Source organism: Pseudopipra pipra, chromosome 1 (assembly GCF_036250125.1).
Source record: "Pseudopipra pipra isolate bDixPip1 chromosome 1, bDixPip1.hap1, whole genome shotgun sequence".
Lineage (NCBI taxonomy): Eukaryota > Metazoa > Chordata > Aves > Passeriformes > Pipridae > Pseudopipra > Pseudopipra pipra.
Window position 1 is genome coordinate 33,837,647 of NC_087549.1, and position 18,196 is coordinate 33,855,842.

Here is an 18,196-nt window from a genome sequence, read left to right on the forward strand (position 1 = left end):
ATGTAATTTTAGTAAACCAACCTGTGCTTTGCTTTGAGGACTTAGGATCCTACATCACAGGAGCAGCAAGCTACAGCAGACAGAAGAAATTGGAAGACAACTTGCAAATCCAAGCATCAGTCATAAAAGACAAATCCTGTATTTCCTTAGGTGCAGTTTAAAAAATCATCTGAATACTATGTGTCCTGCCTCAGCATCACAGTACTCGGGCTTGTCCCCTGATAAAAATGTTTGTTACTTCTGTTGAAACCTCTCAGCTGTTAAATCAGTGCAATTCTGTAGATCAAGATCCCAGATCATGGCCCAAAGCAGGTGGACCGAAAAGAGCTATCTGAAATCCCAGGAAGGTGCTCCTACACCTTTTAGATGTTTTAGAACCTTTTTCATCCAGAAGCTGGAGACCTTCTAGTGTTCTGGTGGAAAAAAATATGAAACAGTTCTCCATAGAATTTTTTATTTGGGAAGGAGGTACAGTTTTGATTGAATCTGTTTCCAGTGTTTTGATTGAATCTGTTTCCTTTCCATATCACCCAGTAATCCTGGTGGCCTACTTGGGAATCAAAAACATCTTTATTCCTAAACGTAGCTCTGAGGGCTGTGATCAGAATTTCAAGGGTCCAAGATGCTGGAGTAGCCTGCCAGCTTGATGCGTGGAGGTGGCTCTCCCTTCACTTCCGCTGCAAGATTTGGAAGTTTGTGGCAGATTTTTTCAAGTACCTATTTTTGAAATATCAAAATCTTATATTTGCCATGCTCTATCTTTAGTCCCACTTAGAAGTCCAAATCACTTTCTTGCACTTGGTGCCCAGTTTCTGATAGTGACTATTACTACGTGCTGAGAAAGATGCTGCAATGTAACTTAAAATCACAACTGTGAAACTTGTCGGCTCACGTTTCCTCCTGCTGTTGATGAGGAACATGGAGGCTCTGTGTTTTCTGAAAGATTCTGAAAGTTACACATTGTCTGTAAGTTATATTTAAAAAAAAAATCTTGAAGCCTGAACAGCTTAGAGTAATTTAAAAAGACTCCTGAAATTGTCGACAGCATTTCTGCTTCTAAAGGAGCACAATGTACACTGTTACTTTTATCTTTACTGTAAAGTGTGTCTGCTTACAAAGAAGACACTCTGAAGTTTTCAGGTGTATAAAAACACTCTGAAGTTTTCAGCAGTGTATAAAGTACACTGCTTGGGTAGTGCTTTGAAGCCTAAGCAGTTGCTTCATTCTGCTGGTTTCAGTGGTGGAACTAAAGCTGAATTAATGCAGTATTAAGTATTTTTTCTGAATACTGAAATGAATGGATTAGGTCACTCTTTTACTCCCTTTGTGTTTCCTCTGTAAAATTTTTAGAGATCTGAGTTTGCTGTAGTTATTTGATTCAATTTTTCGAGCAAACATTTGTAGAAAAAAATTTATTATAGTGGATGGATATTGTGGGAATGTGGAGGTTGGTTTATTTTCCCCTCCTCATGATGTGAATTTTGCAAATAACAGTTACTGTGGCATTTATCTAACCACTTGCTGCTAAGGAGCAGTGTTCAATGTCTGATGGAGCATTTTGGGCATATCAAAAATTGTTTACAATCAGTCCAGTAGGGAACATAGCTGGAATAAATTTAAACAGTGAACATGGTTCTGAAAACAATTATGCAAAAAGGACTTCTGCAAAATTCAATTATTTAAAATTGCAGTTTCATAAACCCCAAAAATGTGTTTACAAAAATGTAACCTTAAAAGTGATAAAACTCTGTAATCAATTTGTCATCTTGAAGCATTTTTTACTATAGGCAGTTTTACCTTTTATGGTAGCTTCTGTGATTTTTTTTCTTTGCAATGTAGCTCTCAGCAGTCCCTTTTTACTTGTGAGAATGTTCTTTTTCTTCATTCTGTTATTTCAAAGCATAAGATGTAAATATGCAAGTTACTTTGGTTTAATCAGGCAGATTTAGTGATTTCTTTTTGCTTATTTTATCCATGAAATATAATTTACTGTAATTGGTAACATGAAAACTCAAGCTTTAACAACTCACTTATGCTTCTTCAGCTGCTGCAGTCTAGGATTCAGCATGCCTGATTGAGGGTGGGACCAAAAAGGATGGAGTCTATATACTGCCGTGGCGAGCGACTGGTCCACAGTAACCATGTGGACATAGAGAGAATATTACAGAGAATTAGATAATCAGTCGTTTTTTCGTGTGCTACTGGAGGATCTGCAACAGCTGAGCAAGTGATGTTGTGCTGCTGCAGCTCAGGTTTCAGTGGTGCAAGGCACATGAGTGGACAGCAGAGACCATCCTTTCCACCCCCTTGCCTTTCATACTTACAATAAGACAGTATGGGAAGCAGGGCATAAGCATGTTAAAAGGATGCAGGATGCATTAAGGAAGGAAGATGGATTAGGAGAATGGAATGGAATAGAATAGAATAGAACAGAACAGAATAGAACAGAGCATTTCAGTTGGAAGTGACCTACAGTGATCACCTAGTCCAACTGCCTGACCACCTTGGGGCTGGTCAGGAGTTAAAGCCTGTTATTAAGAGCATTGTCCAAATAACTCTTTAACGCTGCCAGGCCTGGGGCATCAACCACCTCCCTAGGAAGCCTTTACGAGTCTTTGACCACCCTCTCCGTAAAGAAATTCTTCCTAATGTCCAGTCTAAACCTCCCCTGGTGCAGCTTTGAACCATTCCCATGCGACCTGTCACTGGATACCAGAGAGAAGAGATTCACACCTCCCTCTTCACTTCCCCTCCTCAGGGAAGCTGCAGGGAGCAATGAGGTCACCCCTCAGCCTCCTTCTCTCCAAACTAGACAGGCCCAAATTTTTTAGATGCTCCTCATAGGACATGCCTGCCAGCCCTTTCATCAACTTTGTTGCTCTCCTCTGGAAATGTTCAAAGACCTTCACAAGCTTCTTAAATTGTGGGGCCCAGAACTGCACACAGTGTTTCAGGTGAGGCTGCACCAATACTGAACACAGCAGGATAATCACCTCTTTTGAGTGGCTGGCAACACTGTGTTTGATGGACTCCAGGACAGGGTTTGCCCTCTTGGCTTCAGGACACACTGCCAACTCCTACCGAGCCTGCTGCTGACCAGCATCCCCAGATCCCTTTCTGCAGGGACGCTCTCCGGCCACTCCTCTCCCAGTTTGTACTTGTGCCTGACATTAATCTGTCCCAGGTGCAGAATCTGGTATTTCAACTTGTTAAACTTCATGCCATTAATCACTGCTCGATGCTCCAATCTATCTAGATCCCTCTGCAAGGCCTCTTGTCTTTCAAGAGAGTCAGCAGCACCTCCCAGTTTGGTATCATCAGCAAACTTAGGAATGGTGCATTCAATTCCTGCCTGCAGGTTGTTGATAAATGTATTGAACAGAACTGGCCCTAAAATTGAGCCCTGAGGAACACCTCTGGTGTCTGATCACCAGCCAGATGTAGCCCCATTCACTACAACCCTTTGAGCTCTGCCCTTCAGCCAGTTCTTCACCCAGCACACCGTGAATCCCCTCATCCCACATCTGGACAAATTGTCCGGAAGGATGCTCTGAGGGACAGTATCTAAATCATCACTAAAAACCACATCCATCACCTTCCCTTCATCCACTGGATGGGTGACCTTGTCATAAAAGGATGTCAAATTAGTTAAATAGAACCTTCCTTTAGTGAACCACTGCTCTGTTAATCTCTGAAATAGAAGTATTTCATTTCTTAATTTCAGTCATTTTTTTAAACACAGTATTAAACTGATGGTAGCTAAGTTGGAATGTTGTACTTTGCTCTTTGATGTTTCATAAAATTTTTATCCTTTGCTAACATTAGTTAGATTTTTTCTATTTATGTGTTTAATTTTTATTTGATTTAGAGGAAATGTTACCAGATATGAAAAATTTTATCCAAGTCAAATATGCTTTCCATTCAGAATGTCAAACTACTGTATACTTCCATAATTTGACTGAAAGCATACACAAAGCAGCAATTTTCTTACTAATATGTGACTTCTGCATAATTTGCTGCCTTGGTTGCAGAAAGGACCCCTGAAAGTTTTAGGGTGCAAAACTTGCTGCTTTAAGAAGCATCATTTACTTGTGGATTTTGTGTGTAGATAACTAATGAAACATCAATTTTATTGATGTATGACTGACCTTTTATTTCCTCAGCCATCATGTACGTAATGGGAGCACTCGGACCTGCAGCTGGATACTTGCTAGGAGGACTTCTTATTGGGTTCTATGTCGATCCTAGGACAACTGTTTATATTGATCAGAGTGATCCCCGATTCATTGGAAACTGGTAAGAATCAAGCATTTTTCAAAACTACTCTCTAAATTTCTGGTAGGGAATTCAGACAGGTTGGAAAATTGTATCCCTGGAGGATTTAGGTTGTAGAAGGAGGCTAAGGAAGATGATGTTTCTGTCAATTACCGCACACTAGCCTCTGGCAGAGAGGAGAAGTTTGCCACAGAATTGCACAGGAACATTGCATGGAAGCTCCCCTACTTTGGCTGCTCCAGGATTGTCTCTGACCACAGTGTGCTCTGACTGACAATGCTCAGGGATGGTGGGGCAGGATATCAATATTGCAGGAGAGCGTCGAGAATCACTGCTGCCCAGAACCAACCCCTTCCTGCTGGAAGGTGGATTAATCCCTTCTTTGGTTTTTCAGCGGGGGCAGCATGAAACACTGAGCTCTGGATGGCTAGATGAGAAACAGTAGATGTCATTTACCCCAGTCCTCCTCCCCAGAGAAGGAGATGGGATGGAGTCAGAACGTGCCCTTTCCAGTCTTTGTTTCTCAGGGTGATGGCTTGTGTTTAGGCAGTAGATGATGTAAACCATCACATTGTTGTCTAGTAAAGAGTAGGCTTCCAGCAGCACGGAGGTGTAACAGCTGTAATTATTAACTGATGTCTTCAGGCAGACTTTGAGATGTGGCCTCCTTGGAAATGTCTCTTTGAGGAAGCAGGTCTTGAGGAGGCTTTAACTGCCTTTTCTCAGATAATTCATAAATCTTCCTTGAAGTTTTCATTGAAGCCCGGAAAGGACTGAAGTTCACTATCCCAGGAAGAGACTTTTACTTTGTAGGTGTAAGGCACAGTGTGTCAGTTCTCATGCCCTGGGTTACTGTTTGTCACTGCGCCATTGCAGTCAGTCTGTAGCTGTTTCTATTTATTCTGCAGTGATCTCTCCTGAAGGTTTGATATGAAAAATTCTCTTGTTGGAGTCTTCTTAAACCTTTGGAGATTTAGTCCTGCTTTATTTGTCTTAGTCCAACAGCTGCACAGGACTGTCTAGCCGAATGCACAGGACTGTCTAGCCGAATTTTCAGCAAGAGGAGGGCAAAGCTGAGTACTAAGTGTGGCCTTGGGGTTAATGACTCTGTGTTCTTGTGTATCCACTGGCTTATCCCACTGAAAAGATTTGTCCTGTGAATGTGCTTCTGTGTCAAAAGCTTGCTTAGAGTATTCTAGGATAAAAGATTTGAAACAAAAGCAAAATATTATACATTCTTTGCAAAACTGTTATGTTTCATGTGTTTTTAAGGACATATCAGAACTGGTAATCAGCATCTGATTAATACTTTTTGACAGAAATCATGAACAGGCCCATAAATATATTTGTTAATTGAAATCAGTGGAGCTGTATGATTGTGGGATAAACTTTTTTTAATTTATAACTCAGGCACTGATATAACTGCTTTATTGTGTGGGTATACCTGCATGAGTTTTAACTCATACAGCTCCAGCAAAAGTAAAATAGCCAAAGCAGCACAGACACATCAGTTTGCTGCTTCTAAGGCCACTTTTACCAGGCTCTGTGTCACAACAGATGGATGGCCACTGCTGGTTTTAAGCTAGCTTGGATATATATGCAATGTTGGTGTAGCCACGTGTGTAAGAGAGGTCAGACAAAAAAAACCAACCCTGTTCTTGCTCATGAATTACAAGTTTAACCATCCATCCTCAAAAGAGTGGCAGGAATAGATGCACAGTGTGGGAATGCTGTAACTACCAAGCTCCATGGCAGAACTGGTGATAAGTCGCCTATGACAACCATTCTGTGGGCAGGCTTTGAGAACATCTACTGTACCAGGCATTGAAAGCAAAATAGGAGAAAAAGTCTAGTTTCTGTGTTCAGAAGATTTCAGGTCAAATTGCTAAATAGATTTTATGTATCTCCAAAGTTTAATGTCACTTGAATGAGTATCTTGGTGATTTCAATTTTGTACAGGGGTGCCAGCAGAGGTGATGCAAATATGACTGAAGCAACAGCAGGAAGTCAGCTGTCATAGGATCTCAGCAGGCGAGTTGTATTCTAGGCAGCATAGAAAAGTAAAAGTCATTCAAAGTTTCCTTATTCCATCATGTTGATTAAAGTATGACTTTCTCTGAAGGGTGTTCCAGGTCCTTTTATTACTTTTTCATTTTTGACTATCTCAGTTTTTTCTCTCTTAAATTTCTGAGGAGTATCCCCTGCTATCAGATCTCTGGTGATTTGTTGCACAATCTGTGGTGGCCTCTCATAAAAGTTTAGTGGCATTCATAGCATCTGCATCTCATTCTCTTTTCTCTTTCTGAAGCTGTGTCTACCAATTAAAATGAAGATTCGCATGGTGTGAGGGTTAAACCTTTTTCCCTTGCCACTCACTGACTGCCTGGCTGTAGATAATTCTGGAAGTGTAGACTTTCATTCCACTGAAATCTATTTTCTGGGACTGTGACATTTTCTCCTTGTGGGGAAGTGCTGCATAGTCAAGTTTATTTTTATTTATGCAGTTTAACAATTTGAAATGTAAGAGTAGTCTAGCACTTACTTCAGCTGACACACTTTTTAAAAGTAGGGTTCAGTTAAGTTCATGGGAAGTCATATATGAGATTTTCTGAGTCTTATCTCCTTTGAAGTGAATTAGTGTCTTTGATTCCTATCTTTTCTTTATTATAAGGTTTCTATTGTAACTTATCACAGGACCCTGTGAAAAATTTCCATTGTTAAAGGAAGTAATGACTACAGACAAAATAGTGAGTACAATAACTATGATATGTGGCCAATATAAAAGCAGTATAGCCTATTTTTTACTTAAGCTGTTCCTTTCTAGGAGGTTTATCAGAGGACACGTAATTCGGTTTCTCTCTCATGAAACTTGATAAAGCAAGTGATTACTTTTCAGGGTTATTTCTGATCTGATTCTTCCTTGAGTCTCACAGGACTTGGGTTTGTGCTCCTGGGTTTTGCACACCTGGGCTTTCTGTAGGTGCTCTGGGCTAAGTTACAGGCCAGCTGTCAATGCCAGCCCATCAAATGTTTAAAACTGCTTTTTATTCAAATGTGGTAACTGTAGGGATATCTGTTAGAAATCATTCATCATGTTGTTGTCTTTCAGAGCTGTTAATGTGCTATACAGGGACCTCATTAGTTGTGGAGTCGCCCTTGGCGATCTGTCAGGTGCTTTGAATCAAATTTTCTTTTTCTGATGCTTTTCTGAGTGTTTTCCTAGTACTGAATCTGTTTAATACTCGGATCTTGCTATATAGTCTTTCATCAACATTCCACACAAGAAGTTTAAAGGAATTCCTCAAGCACTGTCTGGTTCTTCCTTAACTTTAATTGCTTTTATTTGAGGTCCTAGGGCTTGTGGAGATGCCTTTGAGGTATTCTTCTGCATATTTTCTTTGACTTTAGAAGGCAGAAAATCAAGGGCTTTTTAATTAATACAGATCCTGTTCTGACCTCTCAATTTCCCATTGTAGGTGTCCTTATTATTTTTGATACCATCTTTTGTCTGTTTTCCAATTCTTTGATATATCTTGAGGAAGTCGTGAAATGTAGACGGTGCATATAATTGCATCCAGTGCTGCACTTGTGACATCTCTAGCATTTGGTATGCTATCATAATGGTCCCTTTGGATTTAAATTTCATCTCATGCTACATTACAAGCCCTGTCTCCTCTGCTGTTTCCTCCTGAGTGGGTGGTTGCAGATTTCTGCTTACTATTGCCACAGATTGTTTCTTTGATCAGTGCCTTTGCAGCTTATGCCTTTGAGATCCTGAAAGGGATGTTACTACATTTATATACAGTCTGCCGATTTATTCTGTCTGACAGTGCTGACTAATCCTCCTAAAAGTCTGCTTTCTAATCCATGTATGTTATCAGCTAAAATAAATGAATAGAGGATTTTCTGTTTACATAATATCAAAATTAGTCAAAACTTTCAGTCACTTATATTTGCCTTGCAAAAGCTTCCTGTAAGCTTCTTCTAACAAAAATGATGTTACACATGGCTGTTTGTTTGTTGTTAGCCTGTCTTGTAACCATTTGCCATACAAAGCATTACACATGCATATGAATTTGCCTTCATTGAAAAATACAGTTGCAATATCTTTGCATTACAGATATGAGGCCAAAAGTTTTTTATTTTTTGTGCAAGTAATCCTGTCTACTCAGAACTTTTAAATGTTAAAAGTTTGAACATATATATAATCAGTATTGTAAAGGTTGTACAAAAATATGTAAAAATTGTTCTTGTATTGGGTTTGCATGGCAAGGTTTTGGTAGTGGAGGGCCTACAGGGGTGGCTTCTGTGAGAAGCTGCTGGAAGCTTCTGCTATGTCCAAGGGAGCCAATGCTAGCTGGTTCCAAGAGGAGACTGGCCAAGATTGAGACCACTAGTGATATGGTAGCATCTTTGGGATAGCATATTTAAGAAGGGGGGAAAAAAAAAGTGTGCAACACCAGAAGTAGTCGGAAGAGACTGTTCTACATCCTCCTTTAAGAGGAATACAGGGGGCTGGGTCAGTTCATAACACTTTGTCTCTGTTGCTCCTTCCTCCGAACACTCTTCCGCTGCTTCAGCATGGGGTTCCTTCCATGGAAGACAGTCTGTCATTGACTGCTCCAGAATGGGTCCTTTCCACATGGTGCAGTCCTTCAGAAACAGAATGCTCCAATGTGGGTCCCCCATGGGTTGCACGTCCTGTCTGAAAACCTGCTCTTTTGGGGACTTTTCTCCACAGGCCACAGTTTCTGCCAGGAGCTTGCTCCTGTGTGGGTTCTCCACAGGCTGCAGGTGGATAGCGTGGGCCTACAGGGGGATCTCTGCACCTGCAGCACCTTCTCCCTTCCTTCTCTCACCTTGGGCCTGCAGGGCTGTTCCTTTGGTATTTTCTCACTGCTCACACAGTTGATGTGCAGTGTTTGTGTTTGTTCTCCTTCCTTAAATAAGTCACCATGGAGGTGCCACCAGCATTGCTGGTGGGCTCAGCATTGGGCAGTGGTGTATCTGTTTTGAAGCTTCTGGAGCTCCCTCTCATGGGACATGGGGACAGCTCATGGTGTCATCTCACAGAAGCACCCCTGCAGCCCCCACCCTGCTACCAAAACCTTGCCATGTAAACCCAGTACAATAAGATTAGTCTATAGTGAAAACCCCACTTTCAGTGGGTGACAATGTGAGGGGATTCTTAGGTTGTTCTTCTTTGTGGAATCATCTGTGTGAGGTTATCCGCGTTTCCCTTAGTCTTTCATTGCTAGAATTCGGAGGGGAAATTATGTTATCTGATACTCTACTGTCAGCCTTCTGGCTGCTGGCTCTAGTTACTCTCGAGTACTTTCTAGTAAGGCCCTTTTGCCCGTCTGTGATACTGTGGTAAAGTTCATGAAGCTTTTTGGCTGCAGGCAGGATAACTGTATGCCTGCAGCCTGAAGAGCTCTGTCCTGTATCCCATATGTTGTCCTTTCTGTGGGAACATCCCAAGTCATTCCCTGGGAGCTAAGGGATCGTTTCAGGGGTTTTTTTATATCCTGTTCTTATAAGACAGAGAGAGAGAAGAGGAGATTCTTTGTGAATGGCTATTTCGGGTTGTGGTCGCAGAACAGAGGTGCAGAGTTTGGGGCATAAACCCTGGCATGAGTTGTAACACATCAGTTATTTACAGTCAGGCTTTGGGAGCTCTTAATTGTGAAGGGAGAGAATTGGACAGTCAGGGCAGTGAGAGGTAGGCACTGGAAAGCAGATCAGATTTAACCCTGTCTGGACATTTTATCTTCTCATGCCCTGGATAACTTATTTTCATGTTCTCCAAAGGAATACTGTGTTGCTTTACTGGGAGTTATCCAAGAAAGGCAAAGTAAAAGTGAGTATCCACTTTTCAGCACTTGGTACTGAATAATTACAAAAAAACTTAGAGCTGACACTATTTCATATTTGGTGGATTCTGGATAAATCCCTTTATCAGTAGACAAGCCAACAGAAACTTCTTCTAATTTAGGGTTTTAGTGCAGTGAAGGCTGTCCCCCACTCCAATCCTTTACTCTTAGCATATTTCATATTTTGAGAATATGTCTTTCCAGCCAGTGCAGCCTCTAATAATAGCTTTGAATTTTAATTTCATGTAACATGTTGGCTTTTATTTCTATTCCTGTCTCCTGCATTAGGTGGAGTGGATTTCTCCTTTGTGCCATTGCAATGCTCCTTGTGATATTTCCCATGTTTACCTTTCCAAAAAAGCTCCCTCCTCGGCATAAAAAAAAGAAAAAGAAAAAGAAAATGAACTCTGATGATGTTTCAAGTGATGATGATGTGATGAAAGAGAAGACAAATAGCAAAATACAAGCAGACAGTGCAGTTCCTGCCTCTATGGGATTTGGAAAGAATGTTAAAGGTGAAGTTTGTTTTTAATTTTTAAATGCTTTAAATTTTGTATGCTAGGATTGTATGAGTGTAATTGAAGGCAGAGTTTTGACATTCTGTATTTAATAATATGTTTTGCTATTGTGATTTTATTAAATAGTCATCCTCTAAAATGACAATTTTCTTGCCATCAGTTTTCTTGAATTTTTGATGTGTTCATGTGCCTGTAACAAACAGGTAGGCTACTTCCTATGGTTATGGGACCCTATTACCAGATGTATTTATGATTCTTACAATTTGTAGCTGTCATACTTTATAAGCTGTCCTTCATAGAATAAAGTGCTCTTCTACAATATAAGTGAAACAAGTAAAAAAAAATTGTGGTATGTGAGTTCAATTGCATTCATGCATTTGGGTAATTTAATTGAGAAAGATTATTTGTTTCATATGCATTTCCTGTCTGTTTTATATGGCAGGCTATTTATTTTCAGAAGGTTAGGACAAATAAAATCTATGCTAATTTTGAAACAAGAAAAGATCAAAAGATTGACAAGTAATAGAGATTTTTGTTTTATTCAAGAAGTAAATCATTAATGTAAAATGTAATAAGTAGTAATTGACAGATTTCCAGGGGAAGAAGGGCAGTATTGCTAAAAATTAATTAATATGAAGCACATAGAATTTAAATTGATTATATAGACCTAACAGTATCATAATATTGAATAGTATAGGACAAAAATGAATGACCATTGTGTTGTCAGTGAGTCCTCCTGAGATTCCATGATGCAAATGCTGGTTGTGCCGTTTTGTGGTAGCCTGGTGAATGCAATGGGACTGGGAGAAATCATGAAATGTCTTTTGTACCATTAGATGTAATTTTAACTCAAAACTTCTAAATGTTTGTTTGTTGACATAGATATTAGTGTTACTTTTTAATTGGATATCAGTCCAGGATATAATAATTGGCAGACTTTTTAATGACACTTTTATGATCACTATGTTGAGTAGATAAAGCTTAGCAAAACCAGCTGGTTTTAGACTAAAACAAGTGTCATTCTAAGTAATGTTTGCACATCTACATACTGGTTTGCTCTACATTGCATTTACACGGGCTCTCTCAGGATACCTGAAGCTACTGTTAATTTCAAAGGAAGTAAAGAAAAGAGACCAGAAGTTCCTTGGGGTGATTTTATTAGCTGACAAACCAGCATTTTAATCAAGGCAAAAAGCAAGCACAGAGCAAGCATGGTGAACCTCAAATATCAGCTCTTTCAGACCATGCTCTCCCTTTGCTAGCACAGTAGTTGGTGAAGCAAGAAAAGCCTGTTCCTTCTTTATTTGAAGACTCTTTGTTCTCTGTATTTGTGAGTCCTCATATATAATATTTTCTCCTCAATCCATAAAACTAGTCGTGGGTTTTGTTTGCCTTCAAACCTACTGGCTTCTGATTAGTGAAAGTAGGTTAGGTTACTTCTGTCAAGATTTTCTCAGTAACTTAGGGAATTGAGAAAGGGGAGCCCAGTCTTTGCTGGACTCCTTCCTGATCATTTCAGGCAATGTCACAGCAGAGGGACTGCTTCACCCTGTTATTGTGCCTGGTAAAGATACATCTGGATGAGTTTGCTGATGCTAGTTCTCTGGTTTGGTACATAATTTCACCTTCTAGGTCATGTACCTACAGGCAGAACAGATACAGAGAAAACAAGTATTTGCTTGGGAGAATGTTTCCTAATGCTTTTTTTTCCAGAAATGAAAACTTTTGTATGTCTCATTTTAGCATGCGTTTCTTTGGTACCTGCCTAAATGTGTACCATACCTTCCATAAAATCCTATATTAATTCAGCTTTTGCTATACAAAACTTTTCATTTTCTCTAGAGTAGAAATTTCACCACGTAGAACAGTGAAAAGAAACATGTCAGAATGATACCAAGCGAGTGGAGATAATGCAGAGAAAAGTATTTTGCTATATAAGCTGATAATAGCTTTCCCATTCGGTGTCATTTACCCTAGCAAAGAAGGCCTGCAGCAGGAATGCACTATCATTTAATTATTTTTCAAGTTTTAGTGGGCTTTATGGAATGAGATCATGGCTCAGGCTTCTCAGCTGAGGTTATTTTGTTTGTAATGGGAAGGAAAAAAGGATTGTATGTGTCTAAGTCATTTAGCATTGCTTCTTCTGAGATGCAATGAACATTTTATACTTCCCATTGAACTTCAGAGCTTCATCTTTTTATAGCACGATGGGCAGAAACTCCACTTAGGCAGTAGCTGGGAGACTGATGATTTAGTAGGTCATATCTTCTGTTCTGTACTAATAAATATCAATGATATCAAAGTCTGCCATGACGCAGGTCAGTGACATCAGATCTGTGAAATCCATGCAGCTTTGGTAGGAAAGTAACTGTTTTGTTCTTCCAATATGATGTCATCTTACCTAGAAAGCCTCGCAGAGTGATTCTTGTCTTGTTGTAACTTGTCCTAATTTCCTGTTAGCTCTCTAGATGAATGAAAAGGTATCAAAAAGGCATAATGAGAGAGAACCAGTCTGTTTTTCTGCAATGCCTACCATTATAGGCTGAAGAAATAAACCTAAACTGCCTTCATCTGCAAGTAACTTCCAACTTCAGTGACCTGATCTTTATTTTGCCCCATGGTAGAGCTGAGATCAGATAAAAATACAGATACATCTTTGCTTTTTCACATGTTTTGAGTTGCAAGGGCTTGGAATCATCTTTCTTTTCTTATTTATTTTTCCAGGAGAAAATGTGAGTTGGAGAATGCTTCTGAGTCAGTTATCAAAAGTATTAAATAAAACATTAAGTAGGTCACAGGAGGAAGAAAATTGGATGTAATTTATTGGGTGAAATAGGGGCAGTGTAGGTAGCATGAGCTAGAGGAGATCTATAATGAAGAAACCACAATTCAATCCCATACATGGAGATAATCACGTGAATCTGAGCAGACAAAACTACTGTTCTCATTTATTACCTAGATACCCCTAAGGTTTTGTGCCATGGAAATTGTATCTGCAGTCCCTTTCACTTACCACTATAATGAAACTTACTGTGCAATTGAATAAAGGAGCAGTGTAAAGAAAGTAAATGTATACATTACCTAAAATATACTCATCTAATATGAATTAAATAATTAATCTAATTAATTACATGTATTTTGTAGCCTTTGGGATTTTTTTTTGGTCCATATGTACAGCCCTTTCTCAAATGTAGAATATTCCTATCCGCGTTTTCATATCTACCAGCTGTTGTATGCTTTTCCCAGTCAGTCCCTATGAGGGACAGACACAGGATAATAATGACTGCCAGAACATCAGCAAAGATAAAATAAATTCCTGAGGGACTCGTGGCTGCAGGATAAGCCCACTGCAGTGCTTCCCCAAGGATCTGGACTGGGGATTCTGTACTACCTGAAGATTAGTTGGCAGGGATTGGAAGAAGAGGAGGAAACAGTGGTCTGTGTGTGAGGGTTCTTGGTGAGCACTGTAAATGTCAGAGGGTTCAGCAGATTGTGGGCTGGAGGTCCTGCCATGCCACTGACCTTGAGCAAGTTGCTCCCCTCTCATCCTTTCTTAGGCCATCCTGAAGAGCTCAAAATAGTAAAGGTTGGCTGGCATGGCTCCCTGCAGTGATTAGCAGTGTTAGCTGGAGCCTCAAGGAGCTCTTCTAAATGAAGTTAACGAAAAGAATAATCATATCAAACTGGTACTGAATCCCTCTACACTTGATAGGATGTTAGGGGCTCTTCAACCCAGATGCTTAAGGCACATCCTGAGAGTGGAATGAAGTTGTTTATATGGTGCACAAGTAGGTAATTAAATGAAATACATATGAAATACTCTTCTAGAGTTTAGTGATTAGCTCCATGCAGTATATATTTGAAGTAGTTGTGTGTGACTTTGCTGGTTTCCATTCTGATAAACAAATTGGAAATTCTGTCACAAATCTTTGCTCTGCTTTGTACTGCACAAGATGGGGAAGCTGCCCCTGAGACCTCAGTGTGGAGGCAGCCTCCTTCAAAGCTGCAAGCTTGGAGCACCAGCAGAAGGGGGGTCCTCTAGCTAATATCTCTCTCACGCTTACAAGGGACTTCACTGATGGACTGCAAAAGGACAGTGCTATAGACTGGGATGATTTATTCCACTGATTGTATTCATTGCATTGCCTTGGGCTAGGTTCATAGGAAAAGGGATAAAAGAAAATACATTAAATGATGAAAAAGGAGGTGAAGTCGGAATTATTGGAGTTTCTATTAAAATTCTGTTTACAGTGCTTTAAAATTTTTGTTTAGAACAGTATTTATGAATACTCGTATTATTTGCAGATTTTTCTTATGCTTTTCCCTTACCACGAATCAAGCAGTGGTCCAGCACACGAGTGAAAGAAAATGTGTGCTGACTAGAGAAAAAATATTGTCAAAGATCGTGAAAGTATGAAAATTGGCAGTAGACTAACAAATCAGTCCAGCAAGGCAGGTTTCAGTTTAGTTTATATACTTATATATGTCTTAGTTATATATTAGGTTATTGGAAAAAAAAAAGAAAGATGAGGATGTTTAAGATTTGAGTTACTGCTCAGAAGTGTAAATATATTTGCAGCCATACTAAAAGATTGTTTTAGTTTTAGGAATGTAATTGATAAAGATTTATTTCTTTAAATGACAGAATGAAGGACCACTGCAAGGTCTCATAGGTTTGTTTCTGATGCACACTTGCAAAAACAGGCAATGTCTTTTGAAGACCTCATAAAAATCAAACTTGACAGGTTTAATAATGGCCTTGAAATCAAAGCCTAGGCCTGTGACTAGTCACACAAAAGTAATCTGACATTGAAATGTTTTAAAAGCAAGATTGATTGTGTAGTACAAAGGATCCTTAAAGTTTTTAGCATTCTTGCTTTTTGTTGAAGGATATGAGTTATAGTGCCTTTTTATCACAGGTTTTTAAATTCAGAAGTGTAGTATAGATGCTGTCACACAGGATTTTACGGTGATCATAGGAGTAGATCAGGGAAAACTTGACTCTGAATGTGTGTTTTTATTTCCAAGTTTCTTACTTTATAGCAGCTTTTCCTTGTATGCCAGACAGTTGCTCTTTATAAATCACAAAGAGCTTCAACTCTCGGGTGCTTCAGGTAGCATGTATTAGTGCGGTATGAAGAAATAATCTCTTATTTCATGCCAAAATTTACAGTAATCAGCAAAGCTGTTCCTTGAAGAATCCTTCACATGAGTGTAAGAGAACTTGTGCTTATTCCAAGGCACTAAGTTTTATCTGTTTATCAGTAGAAATCCAATTTCAAAATACTAATTAGTTTTGAAATGAATAATGACCTTTAGCCTGAGTGCTCAGATGAGATGCAAGTGGGAGTCAACAGAAAGTACAGCTCTACATATGAAAACCAGAACAAAATGTTCATTAGCTCTGCAGTTCTTTGCCTAATTAATTCTTCAGTATCTTTAGATTGAAAATTCTAAAGCAGACATTTTCCTATAGCTCAGTTCTATCAGAAAGGGCTAAACTGTACCAGCTATTATGATATTTGAATCAGGCTCTTTAAAATAATGGATTTAGCAAAGATCTTCAGTTCAGCTCTTGGCCAAGGGCTTTCTACAAAGAGCACACCTTTCATCATCCTAATAAAATGATATTTCTCTCAGTGAGGATACCTTATTATTTTTCTTTCACGTTTGCAGCCCAGGTGAGCAGCTGCTGCCAAATAGCTCAGTTTCCAGGAGGACTGATCCTGGTACTCCCTCTTTCTGCTTTCTGACTCCTTTCTCACAGCAACATCAGCATGGTCATAACTGCTTGCTCCTGTTGCTTCTACTGCAAACAGTGCTACTCTTTAAAAAAAAACACAGCAAAAAACCTGTAGGTGGTAAAAACCATTAAGATTCAAATATATGAGTGCTTCTTAATATGATTTATTCATTAGTTATTTCCATCAAATTTTGTATTTAACATTTAGTATGTTTCTTCATCGAGGCAGCAGGAGAGCATTTGACTACATTAAAATTATAAACCCTGTACTGATAATGAATTCAGTATAAATTTTGACAACTGGCATAAGCTAAGACTGGATGGAGTCAGACAACTTAAGTGCTAATTTGTAACCTGACAAGTTTTGGCAAGACGAGAGTCTAAGTTCTGTTCACTTTTATACAGATAACCTACTGAAGTCAGTGGAGAAAGTGAGACAGATTTTTGTCTTGACAACTTATAGCATCAATAAAATTCTCACTCAGTTATTCTTGATCAACATGTATTTCTAATGGGTGCTCTTTGAATTCAGTCGGCTTTGATTGAAGCACCATTCCGGTTTTGTACCAGGTGAAAAGCAAATGAAAAAACCCTAAACTATTATAGGCTAGATATAACACTTGAACAGAAAATCTGATCTTGGTAGAAGCCCCAAGTTAAAAAACCCCATGTTTAAAATTACACCATTAATTTGAAAAAAATTAAGTGCTGAATAGAGTTATCATCATCTTGTGATGATAATTTGACATCACTACAGGACTGAATTAAAAATATGTGTTTCATTAAATGCAGTGTTGAATTTCATGGGGTTTTGATATTTGATTTGAGAATAATTGCAGCATCTATGAATACTTTTTCAATTTAAGTTAATGATGTGCTCTCATTTTTAATTGATTGCTTTATCCCTTCTGAGAATATTAAGTTGTATGTAATATATGTTGAGGTTCTCTAATATCATTGATGTAATTTTTTCATTATGCTTTGTCTGCATCTTTGTAAATGCTTTTGAATCATGTAGAAAAATATTTAGCTAAAATATTTTGGTTCTTTTTCAAATGAGAGTTTTATTACCCCAGGTTTCCTAGCATGGTCTTTGAAGCAGAGGGTTCAGGGGGGAGTATATGGATCTGTTTTCCTCCTATGGAGTACAAAACAGGGTACTGTCAGTTCAGCAATGTGATATGTGTTAACTCATAGAAAATTTCAAAATAAGACATCAGAATAATTCCCAAATTACTACATTTTATTGCTGTTTTCCTTTCCATTATAGTGTTACTATGTAAGCCCTGTTTCTTGAGATGGTTTTGTTAAAACAGACCTCAGTTGTGTTTGTGCAAAGTGGGACTGCAGCCCTGGGGCAGTGCAGTGAGATAGGGTAAGAGCAGACAGTGAGGGCTGCCCTCCCAAGTATGCACTCTCCCCCTCTGCTTAGCAAATGTAACCAGATGCTAGCAAGCCATTATTGCCAGTCTGTCTCAAGGAAAATCAATTGGTCTTGTTTCAGTTTGCTTTTGTTTCTCACTCATTGTTTATAACATTCGTTTGTCATTTTTGTCATTTTATAGAGCTTCCAAGAGCAGCTGTCAGGATCTTAAGCAACATGACATTCCTTTTTGTGAGTTTGTCATACACAGCTGAGAGTGCCATTGTCACAGCTTTTATTACCTTCATTCCCAAGTTCATCGAGTCACAGTTTGGCATCCCAGCTTCCAATGCCAGCATCTACACTGGTAAGGCTTTGCCACATAATGTAATCTTGCAAGGGTTAGCTTTGACTAATGGAATGA

At 39.1% G+C, this 18,196-nt stretch overlaps 1 protein-coding gene across 4 annotated transcripts in view; it reads left to right on the top strand.

The window, feature by feature from the left end:
* The window catches only part of SLCO5A1 (solute carrier organic anion transporter family member 5A1), a 75,849-nt gene that overhangs the window by 28,485 nt on the left and 29,168 nt on the right, over positions 1-18,196 (top strand). For all 4 annotated transcript variants that reach the window (XR_010429754.1, XM_064651282.1, XM_064651294.1 and 1 more), the window contains 3 exons: positions 4,164-4,296; positions 10,437-10,663; positions 17,975-18,139. Coding sequence is in view for 3 of the 4 variants with exons in the window: in XM_064651282.1 (XP_064507352.1) it covers positions 4,164-4,296; positions 10,437-10,663; positions 17,975-18,139 (525 nt within the window). In the remaining variant the exon portion in view is untranslated. The remainder of the gene's footprint in view (positions 1-4,163; positions 4,297-10,436; positions 10,664-17,974; positions 18,140-18,196) is intronic.